Source organism: Cyclopterus lumpus, chromosome 21, assembly GCF_009769545.1.
Source record: "Cyclopterus lumpus isolate fCycLum1 chromosome 21, fCycLum1.pri, whole genome shotgun sequence".
In the NCBI taxonomy this organism is placed as follows: Eukaryota; Metazoa; Chordata; class Actinopteri; order Perciformes; family Cyclopteridae; genus Cyclopterus; species Cyclopterus lumpus.
The window spans coordinates 4273735-4299929 of NC_046986.1; the positions used below are offsets into that span (position 1 = coordinate 4273735).

Here is a 26195-nt window from a genome sequence, read left to right on the forward strand (position 1 = left end):
GTCTCTATAGTTTCATCAGCCAAAAGTTATGAGATAGTAAGTGCGCATGCGCTTCAGTGGCGCTGTTCTTTTTACCTCTTATCATACAGCGCAGGAAGAAAATAAGAAAAAAAAAGAAGCTAGAAAAAACGTATCTTTATTTTTATTATCACAGCTAAATTTTGCCTGCGTATATCAATACTTGTGAATACATTATAGCCTCAAACTGAGTCCACAGTTTGTGTTTTTGAGGCGTCCCTATCCTAGTGCATACAATAAGGATTTGCCCTTGAAATGATTTTAGTGATTAAGTGACCCTGTTGTTCTCCAGACTCGTGGCGATTCTCAGCCGTTGGCCGTCCAACTTTCCCCACATGTAGCCATGAATTTATCAGGCGGATTTTCTTTTTTCTCTAGGACACCAAGACCTAGAGTGAGACTGACTGTCAGACAGACACATAGTCACCCTCAGTCTGATGTAGAAGGAGCTGATGACACAGCTGCACAGGAACATCAGAGCCAGCAGGCCAATCAGAATCCAGAAGAGCTGAGGAGAATGAGGAGCCTGGGGACAAGGAGAAGGCGACGGCTGCAGGAGGCAGGCTGCTTCCTGTTGACCTAAATAAAAAAACCACGGTGAGAAAACTTCATGTTTAAACTTTTCTGGTTCACAACACAAATACAGCGTTGATGTGTTTGACCCACAAACACAAACACAAGGTTCCACATTTCAAAACGCCAACAACGAACAGAGAAGTATTTGGAAAGTGATTATCTAAAACACAAGCAAAACAAAAAGGTAATAATTGTCATTTTACTATGTTTTTCATTTCATCAAGACCAATATAGAATATGAACGTGTTGCGTTTTCACAATATTTCTACAAATACTACAACTCTACTCCCTACAAACGTTCTGAAAGGGGGTTGAACGTACCGGGCAGGAGTTGGGTTGGCGTTCCTTTCCTTTGGATGTCTAAGTCACCTTCGTTCACCGTGACCTCACACTCGTACTTCACAGTCATGGCCTCTGGCCCGATGTTGAGCAGGACGAACAGCCATTGTTGGGGACTCTCCTGGTACATGGCCGTGTTCTCGCAGTTTTTCTTCCCCTTCTGGCAGAGCATTCTAGGTTTATCTGTTCTGAGGGTACACAAAGACGAGTCACACAGTTTGTCTCCCACCATAGACCAAGTCTTCAATCCGACTCGGACGAATTAGAGATACACTATTGCCAAGAAATGGAGACGAGAAGACCGCAAGCACACCAGGCCATGAAATAATCCTCCACATAACCCCCATAGGACGGCAAACTTTAAACATATTAAACAAACTCGGTGTGACCTTTACATGTGCTCATTGGGTGATTGCGTAAGCTTTGGACCCAGTCGAGTTTGTTTGTTTTACTTTTGGCCTCTGTGCTGGCTGAAAAGAAGAAAATGTAGCTTTTGGCCAGTAAAGTGATGAAATCACCAGATATTTATGAAAATATGTCATGACACTGGTAAGTGTTGTGTTCTGAGACACTTTCTTGAAGAAAAACAAGAAACTTCTTTAAGAGAATCCACTGTTGGCCTCTGTGCTGGCTGAAAAGTCGTTTAAGACCATAAAAAGAAGAAATGTGGCCATGTTTCCCACTGTTCCCATTGAGAGTAGAGTGATTGTTTAGTGGTTTAACGCCAAACAACCTCACATTTGTATGTATTCATAATTTATTTTTCTTGCACCTGTTTGGTTATTTTGTGGTTTTTCGAGTTGTGTGACGTGTTAATAAAACAATAATTAGGATACGTACGGTGATATGGCGTTGAGTCGAACGTCTGCGACGGAGTCGGCGTTGGCGTCGTGTTCACAGCGGATCGAGGCGGACCGGTCTGGGTTCACGGTCCGATTCTGAGGCTGAATCACCTCGAAGCCTGATGAGTGGAAAAGGATTCAGCTACTCTATTAAAACATATCAAGCTCACGCCTTTACGATGAAACTAGTTTGCCTTTATTGTTTTGTCCATTTTCAACCCCCCCCCCCCCCAAAAAAAATCACTTCGGATTTCTTTTGAAACGTTTTCAGTCTGTATTTATTTTTCTTGTAATAAAATGAAAAGTGTCAACAATTATTCTTTATTCAGTGTGCTAATACACATAACTGTACACAGCTCGTACAAACAGCAGCATATGCAAAGCAACAGTCGGCATTATATTGGCTCATTAGGTGAATTATTAGGCTATTATTGGTCATACTGTATTTATTATAATACAACACGTGAACATACAAATTCAAAGTAAAACTATCGAAGTTGCGACCGACGGTGTTTAGTCAAATGGAGAGTCCTACCATGGCTTTGGAGGAAGATGGAGCTCAGATAAACCGTGAAGACGATGAAGATGTTACAGCTGCCGGCTGTCATCTCGGCGTGTCTGCTGAACCTGACAATCCACCACAGGACAAAGACACCGGCGTTAACCAACGTCTCGAACGGCTCGGTCTGATGCCGAGCTCCTTATTCAACAGGAAAAACAACGTTTTTCGAGGTCGGATGAGGATCCGACCCGAGTTAGTTTCTGTGCTTGGAAGACTCCAAACTTCTGTTGTTTGAGGAGTTTCTGTGGGTTGCACTCTTTCCTGTAGTGAACATTCGTCAAACAGTAGCCTCTTAAAGTCATTGTTTTTTTTTACAGAACAGCAGGATCTGTAGATCACACCACTTCCTGTGCTGCAGGAAATGTTATTGGTTCAATTCAGTAACAAAAAAATAAAAAGGTGTCTTTTTGTACCAGATTAGGCCAAGTTGTATGCAGGCTTTTTTTCCGTTATTGTCGAACATTCACCTGTTTCCACTCTCCATCACTTCTCACTGCATTGCCCGATGTTCAATGCTGGTTCATGCCTTGCTTTACGGCCACCTGAACATGGACCTGGTCCTCAACCCACCGGCCAGCCTGCACGCCTTTATGTCTCTTCTCCAATACATCACTTGCCTGTTCCCTGTCTGCTTGGATTACATGTATTTGGTTCTATTACTTTTTACCCCTTGGACTTTTGCTTTTGTTGTTTTACAAGATTAACATTGTCACACAATGGATGTAACTAGATTGCTTTAGAAAAGACATTAACAGTGAATGAAGACGCCTTTTCCTTTTCCCAAAATGTAGATATGTTCAGGTAGTGCAGTTAGTGACAGTGTGGGCTCCATGGTGGCTCTGAAGGGGGGCGGGGCTTAGTGAAAAGGTCAATTGAACTGGGTTTCAAGTAAAAGTGCTGAAAATGAAAAGCCCAACATCAATATCTCTTTCCAACAACAATCTTCTGGTTGGTAAAGATCAGCGGTAGAAGAAATATCCAGATCCTTCACTTTAGTGAAAGGTGCAACGTGTGACATCCGGTCAGAACTTTAGTAAGCTCACAATTATCAAAAGAAAGTGAAGAGGTTAAGGTGTTGACAGTATGTCAATGACCTCAATGGAACGATTGTTCCTCCAGAGGCCATTGTTAGTCACTGTACGTCCAGTCTGCTCTCAGTCCAATGAGAGGACGATAAAGTAGAGCTAACCCGAGGGCCTGTCAATCACATTAAAGGTACAAGGTCTGTCCAAGTTTGGATTTGTTTGTTTATTGGAATAAATCCAAATTTGCAAAAACGAGAAATGTACTCGTATTTTTGGATCCGTCCTCCCCATCGCCATGGGGACTACGCCAGAGGAGAGCAGAGCTTGAACCTTCTGTTAGCATTTAGCTCTAAATCAGCCAATTTACATAGATTTGTTTTAATAATATTTTATTTAGAAATATTTAAAACTTGAACATTTGAAATACTGAAGTAAATGACAAGAAACGGCATGAGCAGATGTACCAACAGTGGTTATCTTACACTTCAGTGACAACAGGTGACTGTTGACAGAGAGCTCTGGGGATTAGCATCAGTCTATCACTGAAGTCTGTCCATCATCTTCATCAGCAGGAAGTTTTCTTTGAAAAAAAACTACAAAAAATGAATCATTTGATTTGGCGTAACAAGTCAGCAGTGTGTGAGTCCACATCCTGTTTTTCAGAAGTTTGTGCTTCTGTAAAATCTGTGCGGGTTTCTCTGAGACAAATGGAAACCACAGACGCAATCAGAATGTAAAAGCCTGAACTGTGTGGTCCACTTTTGCTCTGCTCCTTCTTTGAGAGATAAATGAAACTGGGTCTTGCTTTCCTTTTCCTTTTGGTTTTAGGCCTCGCAGCAAAATAATGTTGCTTGTAATCTTGCTTGTTTCCTTCAGACTTTGCATTAGTCAGTACTAGAAAGTCCAACGCTTTGCTCCAGTGTAATATCTGTATCTCAACAACTCCCCGATGCATTGCCGTAAAGGTAGTCGATCATGGCCTCCAGAGGACAAAGCTGACTGACTTTTCCTCTGTAGCCGAAATAAGGTTATACGGTGGTTGTGGAGGAAAGCGCTAACCATTTCTGTGAGTATCGTGACCACCGATTGGACACTCACACCAACTTCACGGAAACGATTGGCCAGCCGTGCAGAGGCGATAGAGGAGTCGGGGTTTGTGCTTCTGTCGCTTTTCATGTGAACAGCTGACACGTCTTTCAGGAGAGACCATCTCAGGATCTGCACCGTTACCACAGGGCAGCGACCAGCGTTTCCGAAAAGTGAAACCTACGCAAAAGTGCCTCAAACGTACATTCTTTGTCATGGCCACCAGGGTCTATGCTTCATGTGTTCAAGCTACATTCTCTCTCCTGACCACCAGGGGGCGACTCCTCTGGTTGTATAGAAGTCTATGCTTCATGTGTTAAAGCTGCATTCTCTCTCCTGACCACAAGGGGGCGACTCCTCTGGTTGTAGAGAAGTCTATGCTTCATGTGTTAAAGCTGCATTCTCTCTCCTGACCACAAGGGGGCGACTCCTCTGGTTGTATAGAAGTCTATGCTTCATGTATTAAAGCTGCATTCTCTCTCCTGACCACAAGGGGGCGACTCCTCTGGTTGTATAGAAGTCTATGCTTCATGTGTTAAAGCTGCATTCTCTCTCCTGACCACAAGGGGGCGACTCCTCTGGTTGTATAGAAGTCTATGATTCATGTGTTAAAGCTGCATTCTCTCTCCTGACCACCAGGGGGCGACCCCTCTGGTTGTATAGAAGTCTATGCTACATGTGTTAAAGCTGCATTCTCTCTCTTGACCACCAGGGGGCGACTCCTCTTTGTTGTATAGAAGTCTATGCTTCATGTGTTAAAGCTGCATTCTCTCTCCTGACCACCAGGGGGCGACTCCTCTGGTTGTATAGAAGTCTATGCTTCATGTGTTAAAGCTGCATTCTCTCTCCTGACCACCAGGGGGCAACTCCTCTGGTTGTATAGAAGTCTATATAAATGACTCTACTTCTCTTGATTTATTCCCTCAGTAAACATTGTAAACATTAGTTTTTGGTCTCAATCTCTAGTTTAAAGTCTTCTTCAATACAGCACGATGTTCATTTAGTAAATTATGGTTCTTACATAAGTTATCTTCATATTTTCACCCCGTTATCTCTATGACCGCTGATTTTTCTGAGCCTAGTACTGACATACTTATGGTACAGAAGGTGCTAGAAGACAGAAACAGGAAATGTTCTCACACGTTAGCGGGAGCCTGAAAAGTCAGACAGTAAAATGTGGCAACTTTTGGGTTGAAAAAAAACCATCAGAAAATTAATTTTTTTATATCTCAAGCTGAATCTGAGGAAGTCGTTCATACTTTTTGTCTCAAACAGATTACAGACAACAACTGCATTGCCCTGTGCTTGATTACCAAACAAACAATTGGAGGGTTTTAATAATAATATTCTGTCTCTTGAAAAGCGCTATATAAATGAAATATTTTATATTTGATTTATATAGCGCTTTTCAAAATTACAAACATTAAAATCATAATTTAGCTCATTAAATTTGTCTTAAAACTGACAACATCTCTGTTTTCTTGAGCTTGTGATTACTTCCTGTGTATGTTTATGTTTATGGGGGAGATATATATATATATATATATATATATATATATATATATATATATGTTGAATGAAACAATTTATATAATACAAATTGTATTACTTGCTGTAAAGTTAGGCTTTTTATCATGAGGGTCTATGGGGGTTGATTAGTTTTTAGAGTCCACCTCAAGTGGTAATAATAATAATACATTCCACAAATATGCAATTTAAAGTAAAGACCTTTTATTGTCAGGAAATACACAACGTGAACAGTATATTTTGCATGCAAACTTCTACAGCTGTAATGCACCTTAACCATTCAAAGCGTTGCATTTTGTTTAAGCCAAGTTTAACTTCAAGCGTTTCACTTTTTAATGTATTCACAGTGTTATTCATACAAGTCTTTCAGCTTTGTAATACAGTGTGTGTTTACAACAATGTAAACATGATGTTATACTTAATAAGTAAGATATCCACAGACACCAAATATATCATTTTCTATAGCTGTGGTATGAAAAACAAAAACAACCTCAATCAAAACAGAGGTGATATTTCATAACACGGTCAATGCTGACCCCTGTGTTCCTCGGCTTTGGGGGGGGGGGGGGGGGGGGGGGGGGGGGGGGGGGGGGGGGGGGGGGGGGTTTACTCAGTGGGTGTTTCATGCAAAGTGTCAACATGGAAGTGCAGCAGCAGGTACCGGTCCGACTGCCTCCCTCCGCCCTCGTTCCCACTGTCGGGCCTGCAAATAGAAAAACACAGCGATAAACTAAAAGGTGATAGTTCCCTTTTTCTTTTTTATTAGAGAGAGTAACAGCAAAGAAGGACAGAGGAGAGGACTCCGTTCAATACGGTTGTGGGAGCTCAGGGAAGGATTTAGCCTGCATCGCGAAGGCGTTACTGCTGTGTGGCAATCTGATTTAACTCATTTTGGACATTTGGACCATTAAAGCATCGCATTAGCTGACATTATTTTAAAGTCTTAATAGATTTTCAAAATCCTACTGATTTTTTTATGATTTAAACCGTGTCAAATATGGTATTTAGTTTAAAGTCCAGGTTGTGTGGGCTAAATTGTAACTTTCTGCATCCATCAGTGATAACTGTTGCTAGTACTAAATACATAAAATAACAACAATAAAATGTGTAAATTAAAAAAATCAAATAATAATGTTCTGACCTGGAAGTAGATAACGATGATGAGTACAAACAGGACCAGTATCACCAGTACAACCACAGGAACACTGACTGGTGCCGACCTCTCATCACCTTCCTCCTCCTCCTCCTCATCATCACCCCGGTGTGCAATCTGTCCCTGAGCCGCCGGCACGGGACAGTCGGAGCTGCCTGTGGACAAAAAGGAAATGGATGACGTGAGAGTGAGACGGGAGAGTGAGACTGAGAGTGAGACAGGAAGGTCTCGGTGCGGGCCGTCCCACCTAAGACGTGAACCAGCGTGCCGTTGCCGGTGAGCCGCCGGTACGGCGGCGGGAAGAAGATCTCGATGTCGCAGCGGTACAAATCCGTGTCCGCGGCCCTCAGTCCGGTCACCGTCACCTCCACGGCGCCCTCTGTCATCTGAGCCGAGCACTGCACCTGAAACACACGTTTCGGTCCAGTTTCATTCCATGCAGATAACAAATGGTCTTTTTTTTAATATATATATCGTGATATATTAATATATTACTGTCAAGTGGAACAACGGCAAATAAGAGGCTACACACGGAAAATAAAGGATTCCAAATATTCTAAGGGCCAATTACGCAGGTAGAAAGGAAAGGTGACGGGGGGCGCCTCTACACCCACTGGTTCTGATGGCGTTGAAAAGGCGTGAATATGCACGTTTTGTGTTCTTTGAATGTGTGAAGACAACCCTTACACGTGTACCGCAGTCACAAATGTTGATTTAAGACGGAACAATCTCTTCTTTTTTTTACTCAGCACACATAATGCTCCCTTCTAGCCGTTGGACAGTGTGAACTCTGGCGCCACCCTCAGGCCAGAAAGATGAATTGACATACATTTAGCTGAATGCATTCATGTTACCCACAATCACTTTGTAAAGCCCCCCTCAGGATGGATGGACTTTTCCTCCATCACGACCAAGCCGACAATGTTACTCCAACTTTAAGGATCTTGAAATAGCAAAACTGGATCTATGTTGCAAATGCATCCATCGCTTTTGTGCTGTTATGTGTCAGGAAGGAACACTGCTGGGAGACCTTTTTTAAAAATAAATGTAAATACTCAAACAATCAGAAGTGCCTCTTTGGATGAGATGAAACCCAATGAAGTGCCTCTTCAGTGGCCCGATGTGCCTCCCAGTAGAGAACATGTCCTGTGGGCTCTACAGGCTAGAAAGATTTCTATGTTTGAGTCCAACTCGTTTGCGCTTGTGACCTTTAAGAATATTTTTACTTGAGCTTTATTATTTTTGCCATGTTTTTTTCTTTTTTGCTGCGTGTGTTCATTAAAAGAAGAGTCTTCTTCTTTCAATTTCATCTGTTGGTTTAATTGACCTTTGACCCGGGATATTATGATTATGGTGAGGTCAGTTCACACAGATCCAATAAAAATGTTGTTGGCTGTAGAAGATGATGATTCTCTGGGTTCTTTTATGAATTATATAATATAATAAGAATAATAAAAATGTTGTTGGCTGTAGAAGATGATGATTCTCTGGGTTCTTTTATGAATTATATAATATAATAAGAATAATAAAAATGTTGCTGGCTGTAGAAGATGATGATTCTCTGGGTTCTTTTATGAATTATATAATAATAATAATAATAAAAATGGTGTTGGCTGTAGTAGATGATGATTCTCTTGGTTCTCTTATGAATTATATAACAATAATAATAATAACAATGTTGCTGGCTGTAGAAGATGATGGTTCTCTTGGTTCTTTTATGAATTATATAATAATAATAATAATAATAATAATAATAATTGTTTTTGAATGCAATTTGTTTTGAGGCTTTTATTATATAGAGCACTTTTAATTGCCTTGTGGCTGTAATCAGTAAACTTGCCTCAAGTATTTGGTTAATTCATGACTATCTAAGAGAAGATCAAAGTTCAGGGAATATCATTATAGAATATGTATTAACTGTTAAACATCAGGACTGTGTGTGTGGTTGGATCAGAATTAATCAAGTGACATCATCATTTTCCCATGTTCATAAAATCTCTCTCGTGAAATATGCAAAACTGTAGTAACTTTGTGTTTTTTGACGCAGGACGGCCGTCTGTTACCAGGAAGCCGGTACACAACATGTCCTCTAAGATGTCCTCCCTCTAGTTTGAGTTGTAATGCGTTACCGTCCGCCCACCCTCACGCTCACCTCTCCCCGGTGCTCCACGGCCGGCTCCCTCTGCCCGGTGAGGGTGAGGATGGACGAGCAGGCCTCCCGGGCGCCGTAGAGGCCTTTGAGCAGAGTGACGCGCAGCTCCTCGGGGTCGGGGTGAGGGTAAGGCGGGGTGAGGTCGTGGGAGGGTCGCGGTTGGACCAGGCACTTCACCTGCGCCTCCCCGTTGGCGCTCACCACTCTGTAGGGCTGGATGACCTTCACAGCTGGAGGAGGAGACGGGGAAGGTCGGGTGGAGGCAGATAAAAGAGAAGTCAGAGAGTTTTGACCCCATGATTAGACACTTTATAGAACCTCCATCCATCCATCCATTATCAGCCGCTTATCCGGGGTTGGGTCGCGGTGGCAGCAGGTTCAGCAGGCCGACCCAGGCTTCCCTCTCACCCGCAACACTTTCCAGCTCATTCTGGGGGATCCCGAGGCGTTCCAAGGCCAGCCGGGAGATATAATCCCTCCAGCGTGTCCTCGGTCTTCCCCGGGGCCTCCTACCAGTTGGACGTGCCCGGAAAACCTCTAATGGGAGGCGTCCAGGAGGCATCCTGACTAGATGCCCGAACCACCTCAGCTGACTCCTTTCGACACGAAGGAGCAGCGACTCGACTCCAAGCTCCCCCCTGATGTCCGAGCTCCTTACCCTATCTCTAAGGCTGAGCCCGGCCACCCTACGGAGGAAGCTCATTTCGGCCGCTTGTATCCGAGATCTCGTTCTTTCGGTCACGACCCAGAGTTCGTGACCATAGGTAAGGGTTGGAACGTAGACCGACCAGTAAATGGAGAGCTTTGCCTTCCGGCTCAGCTCCCTCTTCACCAAGACGGACCGGTACAGCGCCTGTTTTACTGCTGCAGCCGCACCGATCCGCCTATCGATCTCCCGCTCCACCTTACCCTCACTCGTGAACAAGACCCCGAGATACTTGAACTCCTTCGCTTGGGGTAGGCAGTTTGCCCCCACCTGGAGGGAGCAATCCGACGGTTTCCGGCAGAGCACCATGGCCTCAGATTTGGAGGTGCTAACTCTCATCCCTGCCGCTTCGCACTCGGCTGCAAAACGCCCCAGTGAATGCTGGAGGTCACGGTCCGAGGAGGCAAACAGGACCACATCATCCGCGAACAGCAGAGAGGCGATCCCGAGACTCCCGAACCGGATCCTCTCCGCCCCCTGGCTGCACCTAGATATCCTGTCCGTGAAGGTCACGAACAGGACCGGTGATAAAGGGCAGCCCTGGTGGAGGCCAACACCCACCGCTCCGGGAGGGTGCCCCGGTTTCCCTTGTCCGGGCAAGGTAGCTTCAGTCCGTGGGCTGCTGTTCATCAGGGTTTATTGAACCGCTCTTAGTCTGGGCTCTCCCCCGAGACCTGTTTGCCTTGGGAGACCCTACCAGGGGCTGATGCCCCGGACAACATAGCTCCCAGGATCACTGAGCCACTCAAACTCCTCCACCACGTTAAGGTGGCGATTCATAGGAGGAGAACATAATTAACATATTATAGCTTTCTGCAATGGAGCAAAATACTCACTTTAAAGTTTAAAGGTCAGAGGTGGACAGTGGAAAAATGGTCATTGGCTGCTTATTTTTCTTTTTCACAGTTACGTAAAAGATAATAAATGTCATTACTATACTTTATTTTATTTTATTAAAATTAATCAGCTCTGCCAGAGGTGACGTACAAAAATCCTAAAGAACTCTGCACACCCACACGTCACTTCCTGTGTTTAAAGATGAAGGTCGTGTGGTTCCACAGCAGCGCTGCAGGTTCACGCACGTTCTCCACATATCAAAATAAAATAACAACCCGACACTATTTAACAGTTAAACGTTTGACATGTCGTTTAATGGCGTTCCCGCACATGAGAAAAAAGTATTTCTGTATTTGCTGCTCTTAAATTAATTTAAATGAATTCAAGTCCAAAATTAAAGGACAGTTTGCACAAGCAAACCCTAAAATTAAAGCCATTTCGATTAAATGTTTATGAATAATTGGTCGGAAGTACAATACAGAGCAGTTTTTTTGCTCCTTTCTCTACAAAGTGGGGGATTTTCGATAGTGCGAGTGTCCACTTAAAATGTTATGATGTTATGTGTAAATCTGTAAGTAGATAAAGTTAAAATAGAGCCAACTGTAAGATGTAAATGTGTTAAGTCTAATATTAAGATGTGACAAACAGAAACGGCATGAATGGTAAAGTATGGTTTCTATTTTACCACCACAAGGACCTCAATAATGACAATCATGAAATATTGAATTGACTCAACTGCACTTTTTCCGTCTGACGAGCACTTTTTTAGCATAATTTCCACCTTCAGATGGAAAGACTGAAGAGGAAAATATGCTTGTTTTTATTATGCTTTCTTGGTGAGCGTGAGATGAGGACACCACTCTCACATCTGTATGGTAAATATAACATAGCCAGCAGCAAGTTAGCTTAGCTTAAAAACTAAAGGAAATAGGCCATAAATATATAATGTATAACTCGGCTAACAAACAAACATGTTCATGATTGAGTCGTGGAGGTGCCGGATGGGAGAGTTCGTTAGCTTCAGACAGAACCAGGCTAGCGGTTTCCCCTCGTTTCCAGTCTTTGTGCTAAGCTAACGAGATGCTAACTCAAGCTACATATTTACTGTAGCCGACAGATGTTGGTATCAATCTTTAAAACACATTTCCAGAAATGTTGTACTATTCTTTTGACAATGCACTCCATGAGTGTAGTTAACTATTTATTTTTTTAATATTTGCTTATTCAACCCTAAATTAAAGCAGACAACACACCTCCATGCCTTTTTACACTTAAAATAAACATAAAGGACAGAAGTGTCTTCTCATAACTGGTCTGCTCAACCAGAGCACACGAGTGTAACATTAGTGTTCGTACAGTGCTGATACAGAATGTTTTATTTTAGGAAAATATACAAAAGTACTATTTATTGGTTGAGGTGGAGTCACCGTGGAGGGTTTCCAGCTGCGAGGGCCACCAGACGTCCAGCTAAATGTTTGTCATCTTTTGTCCCGTGACAACAACAAGTGTCACCAAACTAAACCCCAGTAAAGGTCTGTTGGTACTCACCGCTCCACGCCGGCCGGCTGAGGACCGTCAACACAACCCACGGCATCACACAGTGGGCCAGGAGCATCCTGCAGTGTGTCTCACACCGTGTCACACAGAGGCTCGTGAGCGCACTGAACAAATGCTATTAGAATACAGCAAAGAAAAAAACTGTGAAACGTGCCTTTTATGTTTGTGCACTTTTCTCTCAGCTGTCATGGAAAGCGAGTGCCAAGCACAGGAAATGATGACGATGACGGTCGTTTTTGCCGGTAAAGGGAGACGGCAGGTTTACCGAGCTGTGGTCTGGAACATGTTGTCTATGTGTGATACGATACGTAGGTTTTTTATTAAAAGTTGCATTCTGCTCCCACATTAAAATAATTATTCCTTTTTTCACGTGTTAAACTTTGTGAATAAAACAATTCATTCTGAAATCGTCTCTTTATTACACCTTACAATTGGAAATTAAAAATAGGATAGATATTGAATTTCAGATGTACTCTTTGTCTTGGGGAGTCACTTTCCTGGAAAAACTCAACGTTTTCATGCGAGGAGGATCCACTCGTCTCCAAAGAACCACTGAGACGTGAGAACCTTAACTTTAGGCCATTCTTATTATGTTCTGTGAAAAATACCACTGTGTGAGATATTTCCATAATTCATGGTACGATCATCAACAGAATGTGAAGAGGTTACAGTCTTGACATTCGGTCAGAGACGTCTGTGTATTGTGTCGCCGATTATCTACTGAGCACGCTAACCGGCTAGCCGCGGCCCGTCCTGTCCCGCGGTATCACGCGTACCTCTAGGGGGCGATAGTGAGTCACTGTGGCGTCCAGTCAGGAATACATCCGCGGCTCTTGGCCACCTTTTACACATTGCGCCTGAGGGCCGAAGACGTTGATGGCGTCACTTAATTCACGACAGAAACCATTATGTTTTAAATACAGGAATTAAAGGAGACTTTGTTAAATGAAGAGGACACGCCACAATGTCCCTGAAACTATACTGGAAACAGGGCTTTAGTTGGTTAGTCTTTCAGTAACACTTTATAATAACTGCACGCCATGAAGCATTAGTTAAGTATGAGTAAACACGGAATTTATGATTTATAAAGCATTGTTCCACACTTAAAATAGCTTAAAATATTGTGAAGGTATTGTGAAACTATTGTGAACATATTGTGGAAAATATTGTGAAACTATTGTGGAAAATATTGTGAAACTATTGTGAAAATATTGTGAAACTATAGTGAAAATATTGTGGAAAATGTTGTTGAAAATATTGTGAAACTATTGTGAAAATATTGTGAAACTATAGTGAAAATATTGTGGAAAATGTTGTTAAATATTGTGAAAATATTGTGGAAAATATTGTGAAAATATTCAAATCAGCTCCTTCATTTGCGGAATGATGATTGTGTCAATAAAGACATTGACACTGCAAAACCTTCAATTAGTTGTCGTTTATTCACCATACAGCCTTTAAACACCTTTAAAAAATAAAAACCTTATAATTTGTAATCGGTGTGTGACTCAATCAAATGCTTGAATCTGATCACCAGCGTCCGTTTCTGTCAGAATCTTCTTCTCTTTTTTTTTGTTGGTGCGTTTCTTTTTTATGCAAACGCACCAGATATGCAAAGATAGGCTGAAAACAAAACAGTGGAAAACCCGCTCGCTGTAGTCGGCGTGTTGTGACAGAGCGAAAGTGCTGACGCGGTGACATTCCGTGTCACCCTGACATCACATCTGTGCGTTGCCTGGAAACCCTCCGCGGGGTTTAACCCCATTCTCACTGAAGTTACAGTCAGCGCACGCCGCATGCGGCCTTTCATGAATATGAGAAGCTGTCAGTCAGGCTCTTTGTACATAAAGCTGATTAAAGGGAAGTTTAAATAAAGCATGTGCTCGTCTGGGCCAATTAATACTCAGTTAACATAACAAATAAATTCATCACCTCTGTTTCTTCCCTGCGGTCGCAGATGTTGTCGACTATGTTTAATATCAAGAAAGATTTAACTCTCTCAAAAGTTAAATAAAATCCTATTGTTAGTGACCTTTGAAGCTGCGGTTCCTTTACATCAGTGGTTCTCAAATGGGGGGGGGGGGGGTTACGGGAAGGCACTCCAGGGGTGTACATGAGATTTGTAAAAAAATATATTTAAAATTAGCATCCATTCAAAAATAGTTATTTAATAAATATTCCATAAAATATAAGTGTACGTTTATAAACAGAATTGTATATATTCTATATTAAATCAGACACTGAAGGCACAGCGCTGTGTATTAAATCTTTCTTTCAACCAGAAAAAAAATAATATATATATATATATATATATATATATATATATAAATATGTGATATATGATGTGTGCTTATAGTCACAAATCCAGAGCAAATGAGATTGACATGCAGAAGCAGACTCTATTCAAGAAACAGGGAGCCAGTATACTTAACACTGAAAACCATATATATAAATATTGATATATATAAATATATATAGATAGATGAAGTGAAGATAAAGGAAGAGTGGAAATATAATGTTTGTAATTTAAATGAATTATTACCACCATCACCTCACTAACCCGTCTACGTGACTCTGAGAACCCTCACGAAACTAATGCAGATGATTGACAGGCTGTAGGCCAATAAAACACCACATCCCGCCCACATAACCACCGCATGGGATGAATGCAGCCTGAGACCTGAGTGGACAGCTCTGATTGGCTGACGGGACTTTGGAACTGATGGACTCATACTAATTAAGAACAGGCCAGACTTAAATTAATCAGAGCATCAACGAATGAACAACGTTTAAATCCTAAAGGGCGGTGCATCCATGTTCTGGTCCTTTATTTTAGCGCTTATAATCCAGTGTGTGTCGCCATCTGGTGGTCAGTCGCTGCATGTGTGACCTTCAGTGAAACAGTGATCGGTGTTTCTGCAAATTGTACCTGAACGCGGCGGTTTGGTGCCGTGATGACCTTCAGGGGGTCGGTGGTGTGGTGACCTTCAGGGGGTCGGTGGTGTGGTGACCTTCAGGGGGTCGGTGGTGTGGTGACCTTCAGGGGGTCGGTGGTGTGGTGACCTTTAGGGGGTCGGTGGTGTGATGACCTTCAGGGGGTCGGTGGTGTGATGACCTTCAGGGGGTCGGTGGTGTGGTGACCTTCAGGGGGTCGGTGGTGTGATGACCTTCAGGGGGTCGGTGGTGTGGTGACCTTCAGGGGGTCGGTGGTGTGATGAGTTCCTCCTTCACCCATGCAACACACACACACACACACACACACAGAGAATCAGAGTTTCACTTGTTGCACAACACAGGGTTTGAGTGCATGTCGTAGTCCCATGTTGCAGCATAAGGGGGGGGGGGGGGCAGGTTGTGACTGGGGTGGGGTCATTTGAGGTCCTTTTGGGCACCTCCCCTCACCAACATCACCCCGCTGTAGAGCACCTCTTGTCCCGGGCCGTGACATCACGTGTCATGTGTGTGATGTCCTCCAGTCGGGATGCTCCCCCGTAACCTCAAGCAGAGCATCGGAGGAGGGGCAGAGGTACAACAGATGTGTACAGAACGTAATATAACAGAGTTACAACTATTATATTACAATACATTCATTTATCCATTCATTTAGAGCTAAAAATGAAAGGATTCCATTTTGTAACTGTGCCACAGTTTGTTCCACATTTTATTATAATGTGTTTTAATAAAATGAGTCTGATATAATTTAACACATTGTTCATGCTCTGGGCTGTATGTGTGATTGTAGGCCCCTTCCTCGTGTGTTTTGCCAATCTTCAAACATCTTAACAGCCTCACAAGTTATTTGTATCTGATATTCCAGGTTGACTTCATCTCAAAATCTCTTTATTTTATACTTTTAATGTTTATATTTGAAAATAAATCCATGCTGAAGTAGCATTTGTGCCCTTTGTTTGCAGCTGCATCACTGCCGTCTGCACCGGCGGAGTCCGACCACTAGAGGTCGCTCTTTGGTTTCAAAGCAATCTACAACTGAACAAGGGGCTGATTTAAGAGTGTGTGTGTGCGTGTGCGTGTGTGTGTGCGTGTGCGTGTACGTGTGTGTGTATGTGTGCTCTAGTACAAAATGTATATATATACATATATATCATTATTATTAATTATCAATATATATACATTACTATATTTATATATGAGAATATATATTATCATATATTCTTGTGATATTTATACATAAATGTATAAATAAAAGTGTGTGTATGTATGTATGTCTTACAATTATATATATATATATATATATATATATATATACAGTATATGAATGTATGTATTTATAGAACACAAATACATATACTCATATATTCTTGTTATATTTATACATACATGTATATATACATGTGTGTGTATTTATGTATGTATTACATTCATATATATACATGTATATATATATATATAGTATATGAATGTATGTATTCATAGAACACAAATATATATATACTCATATATTCTTGTTATATTTATACGTAAACGTGTATAGAAAAATAATATAAAATAATAATAATAATATATATACACTGCAAAATATATATATATATATATATATATATATAATTTATTTTTTTAATTCATTTTGTATGTTATATGAATGTATGCATATATATCTTCTCATATATTCTTGTTATATTCATTAATAGACAACACGAGTAGAATAGAATGACCTCATCACGCCTGATTGGTTAAAGCTGATTTCTGGGCTGGGCAGGACAGGAAGCACGGCACCGGGAACGCGCAGGGCACTGGTACGCGCTCCCGCTGAGTTTTTTTGGGATCCGGTTGGGATGTAAGGTTGCGTCAAGTCCGACTGTCGAACACCGGATATGATTTCCGCTTCACAATAAAACACCAACGCAGTTGAAACCGACATTTCCGGTTGGATAAAATTATACAGGATAGCAAAGCAAAAGCAACATGTGTATCCCTACATTTAGTTAAATGTTTGGGTTACTTCTTTTAAATTACACGAATACTATTCCGGCCTTAAAGAAAAGTAAGAATTATTATTATTAATTATTATCTTTTGTTTACTCTTTATAACCCTTTACACATGTAATCACTGTTACGCCACCCGGCTCCATTAAAGCTCATTAAACAATCAATGCAGGCACTAGTACAGGGTGGAGGAATCAATAAGGCCACTCAATCAATCATTAAAAAATAAATCAGGGAAGGATATTAATGACTATTTGAATATAATAATGTGTTACACAAAGACAAACGAATAATATTATTATTTATTTATTATTATTTAACATTTCTATTTTTGTACAATTCATAGTACAAAATGCACATTTTATTGTATTCTTTGTATTACATAATTCATGCAAACGTTGTTTATTTTTTATTTTTTTAAATTATTTTGTGGTTTTGAAATCGAGTTTATTTTGAAAATCCCTCCCGGAAGTCGTCCCTTTCGTCCGCCTCTGCCTTGACGCTGGCGGTGGTGGGATTCAGTGTGGCAGCAAGGGGCAAATCTGGGATATCTGGGAAAGGGGAGTCGGTGAAAACCGGGACTAAACCGGACGAAATTCACCCCCCCCCCACCCCCACCCCTCCCGACGGAGGCTTGACGGTCACACCGCGGGGCTTCCTACCGGACACCGGGCGTCTGGAGGCTGCGGGTGGTTTTTCTCCCTGGATCCGCACAGTAAGTAGCCCAATTCCCCGTCACCTCACCGCATCTCTATCCCAACACATTCACCCTCTGCTTTCTCTTTCGCCTCGCTGTTTTTTTATTATTATATTTGTATATATATATAAATATATATATATCAATATTTACAATATAACTCGTTGGCGACATTGTGGACCTTTTCATTTTTAACGGAGAGCAGATCGTTTAATTAACATCCGCTGGAAGAAAAAAAGAAAAAAGCTAATTAATCCCGTTAGTGTCTGCATGTGTATGCAGAGAAAAGAGAGAGAGGGAGAGAGAGAGAGAGAGAGAGGGAGATAAAACCACCATCTATACAGAAAATAGGGCGAATGCATTTCAGTGGGTTACTGCATATGCACACATAGGTTTTGTTCGTTATTCGTTGTGCATGTATTTGTGTGTGTGTGTATGTATGTGTGTGTGTGTGTGTGTGTGTGTGTGTGTGCGCCCTGCTGTATTAAGCGCCGCAGGGCCCTGCAGAGCACTCCGCTCCCCGGCCCCTGGATGCGCAGGTCCGCCGGGGGAGCAGCAGCAGCCGGCTGACAGCGCGTCTCCTTCCGCCGGATTATTTTTGGCGTTTTGGTTTTTCTGCTGCTCGGAGGCCGGGCGTGCTGAGCCCGACACGAGCAAGGCGTGGCATTCACATATAGCGTTACACAGCCACGGGCGCGTGCCCCCCCCCAGCTGCCACACTGACTTAAAATATATATATATATATATATATATATATATAATTTACCCTATTGGATGTAAATGAATGTATTTTTATATGTGTTTTCTTCGGCCTGCTCAGGTTTCTGCCCCCCCCCCCCCCCGCCTCACAGGTCCCATTCAAGAAGACATTTAATATTCAGCATCCTCAGACATGCAGGCCTGCCATCTGTCTGTCTGTCTTCCTGTCTCACCGCCTCGTCCTCCAGCTACTCAGTGTGCTGGATGCTGTCTCGCTGCCTCCACCCGTCTGTCACGCCGTCGTCCTGCTGTATGGACCCTGTGTCCGTCTCACAATTCAAACCCCACAACAACAAAAATTCAAATGAATCCAGAAATATTGTGACGAGCCTCCCACACTGAAAGTGTTCATTGGATCACTTTATATGCGACACGTGGGATCGAGTGCGACGTGCGACGAGTGAGTTAAGGTCAAAGGTCGTTGTGGTTTGGAGAGGACGGGGTTATGTCATCTTCTCCCGGTGGGCGTTTAGTTTTAGTGTTGTTCTTTTGCATCGTTCGTCCATGTCGGTTTACGCATTTTTAACATTGAAATGTTGACGTTTTCTTTTACGTTCTCATCCCTTGAATGTTGTTGTGTGTTTTTCACGCACAGGACGATGCGTGTTCCAATAAAGTGTGATTTCTAGATTTAAAAAGTGGGATTATAGATCCCCCCCACCCCCCTTCCGCCAGGTGAAATTGAATAAGCACAATTAATTGAAGGATTAGACGCAAACCAGGAAGTCCCGTTTGAAGGCCGACGGGCCGGTTGGATTTAGGCCTTCTGGCACCGCTTCACCCACGTGTCGGTTCGGAGACATCAAGCAATGTACTGTTTGAATACGCTGTTAAAATACAGTACAGAATCCTCATTAGTTTGAATTACTCTTTTTTTAAAAATTTATTTAAAGGAGCCAACCCAAATTAAGAATTCAGATATTAAAACGTCCACGGCCCAAGAAAAGTTAAATCGATAGGCTGTGAGTGAACAGGAGCTACTCTCTCTCTCAAAGCCCGGGACCAGAGCAGCAATGCTGCGATGCATCGCAAGTCGGAAATCGATCATTTTTTTCCGAGTCGATATTCCCAAATACCGGATCTATACGTGGCGTCCTGGGGCATCTGCTCGGGGGGGGGGGAACGTGGACGCCAGCGTCTACAGAGCACCTCCATCACGCCGCCAGCGTCGGAGAGAATAAAGAAAAGAAGAAAAAAACACATGGCTTTTTTATTTTTTTTTTAAGAAATGCTTTGACCTTTTAAAATCTGTTTTTAAAGAGAGGCGGGAGGTCGATGAATATGGGAGACGACGAATTGTGAGACCCACAGAATGTGTTTTTCTTTTTCTTTTCTTTTTTTATACCCAAATGAGCTTCGCTCCATCGTGTTCTCGCTTCTCAAAACGCTCTCCCGGGTCGTTGTGTCATCGATAACGTCTTTCTCACTTCATTTTCCGTGGAGCAGTTCCACGCTTCATACTCCATGGAATTTGAGTTTCAAATTGGTGGGTGGGGTGGGGGGGGGGGGGGGGGGGGATTGGGGATTTTGGGAGAGCTGTTCATGTTCACTAATATTTATTTTTTTAACCGGTTGACACCAAAGGAACACCACGTACGAATTATGAAAATGTAACGCAGTTCCCCTTTTTAATGTTCTTCCTCAAACGTTAATCGTCCCAACAGAATAATCCATAATCCGATCAATGAATAGGCCGAGTAGGATTTAATGCCATTTATTTTTTTAAACATGCTGCCCTAGCAAAGTGTTTCCACTCGGCACTAAAAGGATCCGTTTCAGAGGTCGTTGGTGAGAACGTTTTGCTCTTTTTCCTCCGCACCTTCTGTCCAGACTCTTCTTTCACAGCAGAGAAAACAAGATGATTAAACGCCTTCAATTTCGCCTTCTGAAATGAGTTCTGCCCCTGCGCTGATAATAATAATAATACAGATCCCAACATGCAACAGGAAATCATTTATGTCCAAACACAACAACAACAACCAAACATACATTTTCAACCAATATCCCTTCAAGTACCTCGTTTTGAAGCAATTTTTCTTCCCATCGCTAGTGGTGGTGGTTGGGCGGAGGTGGGGGGGGGGGGGGGGATTCTGCCCCAGGCCCGTCAGAGTCGTAGTGTGTAATCATTCGGACAGACGGGAGACGCCCCATCGTGCGTGCAGCGAAGTGGGGCAGAATCCAGCATCTCCCCGTAGTGCGGAGGGTTAACTGGAGTATAAGAATCCAGAGTGGCCTACTTCAACCGAGGCTTCTCTCCGTGGACCTGCGGGGTCCGGCTTTTACTGTCGGTCAGCGCTCATCCCCCGCGCCGCTTTACCAAAAGTCTGCCAATCACACTGTTTTTACGTGTAGGGGGGTTTGCCCCCCTTAGTTCATTGAAATAATCCTTCTATATTTCATGCATTTATTGTTACGCTTTCATCCCGACTCGCAGCCAATCACACAACCACCAGACAAACGGTGCGTTCTTTATCCATCTGGGTACAAAAAGGATTGAATGCAGATATGAAGTTTGACTGGAGACGGTTTAGAACCGCTTGGTACTGGTTTAGAACCGCTTGGTACTGGTTTAGAACCGCTTGGTACTGGTTTAGAACCACTTAGTACTGGTTTAGAACCGATTGGTACTGGTTTAGAACTGATTGGTACTGGTTTAGAACCGCTTGGTACTGGTTTAGAACCGCTTGGTACTGGTTTAGAACCGCTTAGTACTGGTTTAGAACCGATTGGTACTGGTTTAGAACTGATTGGTACTGGTTTAGAACCGCTTGGTACTGGTTTAGAACTGATTGGTACAGGGTTAGAATCGCTTGGTACTGGTTTAGAACCGCTTGTACTGGTTTAGAACCGCTTGGTACTGTTTTAGAACCCATTGGTACAGGGTTAGAACTGCTTGGTACTGGTTTAGAACCGCTTGGTACTGGTTTAGAACTGATTGGTCCCGGGTTAGAACTGGTTTAGAACTGATTGGTACAGGGTTAGAACTGCTTGGTATTGGTACTGGTTTAGAACCGCTTGGTACTTGTTTAGAACTGATTGGTCCCGGGTTAGAACTGCTTGGTACTGGTTTATAATTGATTGGTACTGGTTTAGAACAACTTGGTACTGGTTTAGAACTGCTTGGTACTGGTTTAGAACAAATTGGTACTGGTTCAGAACTGGTTGGTGCTGGTTTAGAACTGCTTGGTACTGGTTTAGAACAACTTGGTACTGGTTCAGAACTGCTTGGTACTGTTTTAGAACTGGTTGGTACTGGTTTAGAACTGCTTGGTACTGGTTCAGAACTGGTTGGTACTGGTTTAGAACTGCTTGGTACTGGTTTAGAACAACTTGGTACTGGTTTAGAACTGCTTGGTACTGGTTCAGAACTGCTTGGTACTGGTTCAGAACTGCTTGGTACTGTTTTAGAACTGGTTGGTACTGGTTTAGAACTGCTTGGTACTGGTTCAGAACTGGTTGGTACTGGTTTAGAACTGCTTGGTACTGGTTTAGAACAACTTGGTACTGGTTCAGAACTGCTTGGTACTGGTTTAGAACAACTTGGTACTGGTTCAGAACTGCTTGGTACTGTTTTAGAACTGGTTGGTACTGGTTTAGAACTGCTTGGTACTGGTTCAGAACTGGTTGGTACTGGTTTAGAACTGCTTGGTACTGGTTTAGAACAACTTGGTACTGGTTTAGAACTGCTTGGTACTGGTTCAGAACTGCTTGGTACTGGTTCAGAACTGCTTGGTACTGTTTTAGAACTGGTTGGTACTGGTTTAGAACTGCTTGGTACTGGTTCAGAACTGGTTGGTACTGGTTTAGAACTGCTTGGTACTGGTTTAGAACAACTTGGTACTGGTTCAGAACTGCTTGGTACTGGTTTAGAACAACTTGGTACTGGTTCAGAACTGCTTGGTACTGTTTCAGAACTGCTTAATATTTTGATGTATAAGAATTTGAGTCATTCTTTCTTTCCTGCCTGCTGTGTTGTTAATGTCTTTATAGCATAATATGTTACATATAAGTGAGTATATTAGACATCTGTGTACTGATTTGCACAAACAGGATGTGGTATCGGACTCGAGCCAATTAACGTCAAATCAAACTGGGACTTTTGGAACGCGACGAACGAATAAACATAGCAAACGAGGACGATGTTGACAAGTTCCGGTTTGTTTTCTGAGCTCTTCGGCTGTAAGCCGCTCCTCCATTCCTTGTGGGGGGGAAACAAAAAAAAAACATAAAAGAAAAAACGAGCGTTGATTTGGAGGAATACTGATCTTTTTTTTAGCACAACATTCCTGTCATATTTCAAGCGTGAACACACTACATTTAAACCCACTCAGAGTATTATTGTGCTAGAAAATGATTTAGTGTGTCCGGACTCCAGATCCATCTTGGTTGAAGGTCTTGTCTCCTAATCAACCCGGTTGTTGCTCCGTCTTGTCGTAGTCTCAGACAAAGAGGACTCTGGGCTTCATTTTGGAACTGGATTGCCTATCGGCGCCTCTGGTTTGCGTGTTCCTGCAGTGAGGGACTCCCACTGGTCTGGTCTTGACCTGGTCTCAACCTCTCAAGTCTTGGTCTGTGCATAGGTGGTCTGGACTAAAAGACTGGTCCCAGTACACAGTGTGCCAAAAATACCAGGATGTTCGACCTCATCCGGTCGCATTTTGCCGAATGCGAGCCAAGCGTGCTTGCTTGGCTGTTGTGCGACCCACAATCCTTTGCACAGCTGGAGAGACGGGTATCGGATATACGAGCAGGGGGGGGTCAAAGTTTACAACAAGGTAGCGTGTCCCAATATAGATGAACTGAAAGTAATACAAGTAATAAAGAGTACGCGGTAGGCACGTAGTGAGGGATCACGAAGGACAAGTCGATAGTCTTCCACCGTAAAAAATGAAAAACACTGTAAATATCATCAGAAAAAAGGTCTAAATACATAATAAATTGTACATTTCCTGGCCCCCCGGGGGAGGCCCACATGTGTCGCTCTTGTGCGATTCCTCCGGCGGCTCCGCAGTCATCTTGTAAACATCAGGCTGGATGTTCTGGTTACATCTGTATCAGCTGCTCGCTGGTGGCCACGAGAGACGGGGAGAACCGGGTCACCATCTGAAGTTGGTTTTCTTCTCCTTCTTCTTCTTCCTCCTTCCTCTCCGTCTTTCTGCGATGTGTCCCCCCCCCCTCGCCAAGCGCATGGAAAAGCCATCCGTCCTCCTCTCAGGAAATTCCTCCCGGTTCCCCGGGGCGAGAGAGACGGACAGGGAGGGTGTGAAGGAGCAGCAGAGTCCAGGCCTCGGCTTCTCATTGGCTCTCTCGGTAGTCAGTCGCGAGCGCTACGTTCTCTTAGCACGTCGCGCGCGCTCGTTAGCAGAGCGGCGCACGACAGATGTGCATATTTCCAGATGTGCAGATTTTCCAGATGTGCGTGCTGTTAGGACTCAGAGGTTTGACTTTAGTGAGTTTTTTTTTTTTTTAAAGATGGCCGCTACAAAACAGTCTGGTGGTTGTCAACACGTTTTTTAATAGCTCGCGGCCGTAGAAGCTGCGGCTGTTTCGGTTTGACAGGTAACCGCGGTAACCGGTGCTTTCCACTCACGTCGTGTTCCTGGTTAACACGGATTTGTTTTAGTCTTTTTTTTCTTTTTATTTCCTGCTGTTAATTATTTCCAAGAAATATTATTATTTAAAAGCTCATCGCTGGCAAACAGGACAAGTGGAGCTTTTGTGTGATTCTTTGTACCGATCTGTCGGTTTTAAATCGACTAATCGATTAGGCTTCTAATATTTTTTTTTTAATTTTTTTATACAAATGCTTCGTGGTTGCTGTGCAGTGACGTAGGTGTCTTTTTAAAAGCCTTCGGTCTATTATAAAGTTATGAATTTAGTCGTCTGTGTTTCATCATCAACGCCAAACATTCACGTGAGTTACCGCGAGCAACCGGGTGGACGCGTTCGCCTGGAGGTCGCCAGTTAAACCGAAACACCCCGTCGCTCTGAAACGGTGTCCATCGGTGTCAGACAGCAAAATGTGAAATTAATGACATTCCTCACATCCATTACCTCTCAATTAATTCAAAACGAGTGCCGGCACGTGAACTTGATACCACGACCCCCACGGCGCGGCGTGTGATGCAGCACTCCTGTGCCGTAGTTTATGGTGGTGCACTCTGCGCCAGTGCTGAATCAGCAGAAACGCTCGCCCATTAAAACGGTATCAAGGCTGGAGCAGGAAGTGTGTGTGTGTGTGTGTGTGTGTGTGTGTGTGTGTGTGTGTGTGTGTGTGTGTGTGTGTGTGTGTGTGTGTGTGTGTGTGTGTGTGTGTGTGTGTGTGTGTGTGTGTGTGTGTGTGTGTGTGTGTGTGTGTGTGTGTGTGTGTGTGTGTGTGTGTTTGATGGCTGTGTCTGTTGGACAAGTACACTCACTTACCAGTTATTAGGTCCGCCTAGCTAAAACAAAAACAAATCCCATCTTTTTTTTGGTTCCGATACCTGCTTTGCCTTAAACGGGTTCCAAAGCGGTCTACTTGAACTGGAGGAGGCTACAACCAGGCGTAGAAGAGCAAATTGCCTTTACTCTTTATTTTGTGTGTGTTTTGAAAAAAGCTTGAACGAATCAAGTGCACCGCAATTAATCTCCCACCAATAACTTTCTATACACAAGTTCAGAAGTAGGAACATGATTTCAAAGACGAGCGCGATGGCCGACCGACAACTCCTTCGTGAGGGGTTCGCAGTGGATTTCTAAAATTAAAAAAAATGTGTGTGTGTTAATTGATTTGCATCTGTATCTCATTTCCCCATAACTCTCAGAGTATTCCCTGTGTGTGTGTGTACATAACAATAAATGTTTTTTTTTTGCTGTTTGTTGTTGAAACAGGCAGCTGAACGCAATGACTCAGCTGTGTGTGTGTGTGTGTGTGTGTGTGTGTGTGTCTCCCTCACTCACACGCACACACACACACACTTCGTGTTAATGGAGTGTCCAGATGAGTATCCTCCGCCTCCCTTTTAAGATAATCTGGATTTCACCGCCTCTGTGACGAGCTCACTGATGTCGGCCTGACGGACATTCCTCTCAAAGCAATGGTGACGTCGTCTCAACAAAAAAAAAAACAGGATTGTTTTAAATGTACCAAAAAAAAGACCCATTTCTCAGACGTCGTCGCTGCCTTAAGAACTTTGCCCAAATAAAGTAGTCGTGAAGTTTGATTTTAAAGCTGTAATATCTGACTGTTTAAGGCTCAATCCACTGGACTTTATTTGAATTTCCCCTGATCCGTGTCATTTCATTATCCTCAGATGCAGACGTGAACATTTGACAGCTGAACAATTGTGCATTGAGAAAACAAAGCTTCTAAAAATAATAACGTCATCGTGGCTCCGGCTCTGTTTTCATTCTTTCCTTGCGGTGTTTTGTTTGCG

General features: G+C 43.0%; 2 protein-coding genes across 8 annotated transcripts in view; one reads left to right on the plus strand and one right to left on the minus strand.

Annotated features, from left to right (window-relative positions):
* Window positions 1–6575: 6575 nt before the first annotated feature.
* Window positions 6576–12476, minus strand: LOC117750771 (cytotoxic T-lymphocyte protein 4-like). The gene is made up of 5 exons (XM_034562121.1): window positions 12372–12476; window positions 9281–9510; window positions 7376–7532; window positions 7117–7283; window positions 6576–6678 (listed from the first exon to the last, which is right to left on the minus strand). The coding sequence occupies exons 1-5, from the start codon at window positions 12436–12438 to the stop codon at window positions 6610–6612; spliced, it is 690 nt and encodes a 229-aa protein (XP_034418012.1). The 5' UTR covers window positions 12439–12476; the 3' UTR covers window positions 6576–6609.
* Window positions 12477–17821: 5345 nt separating this feature from the next.
* The window catches only part of raph1a (Ras association (RalGDS/AF-6) and pleckstrin homology domains 1a), a 46143-nt gene continuing 37769 nt past the window's right edge, over window positions 17822–26195 (plus strand). For all 7 annotated transcript variants that reach the window (XM_034561270.1, XM_034561269.1, XM_034561278.1 and 4 more), the window contains exon 1: window positions 17822–18039. The gene's annotated coding sequence lies outside the window, so the exon portion shown is untranslated. The remainder of the gene's footprint in view (window positions 18040–26195) is intronic.

Bases quoted from the DNA above. Each gene is read 5' to 3' on its own strand.
- LOC117750771 (XM_034562121.1), bottom strand. From the start codon at position 12,438: ATGCTCCTGGCCCACTGTGTGATGCCGTGGGTTGTGTTGACGGTCCTC. The intron at 7,533-9,280 runs GTGAGCGTGAGG...CGTGTGTTTCAG, and splicing joins CCGTGGAGCACCGGGGAGAG to GTGCAGTGCTCGGCTCAGAT. The intron at 7,284-7,375 runs GTGGGACGGCCC...TTTTGTCCACAG, and splicing joins CACGCTGGTTCACGTCTTAG to GCAGCTCCGACTGTCCCGTG.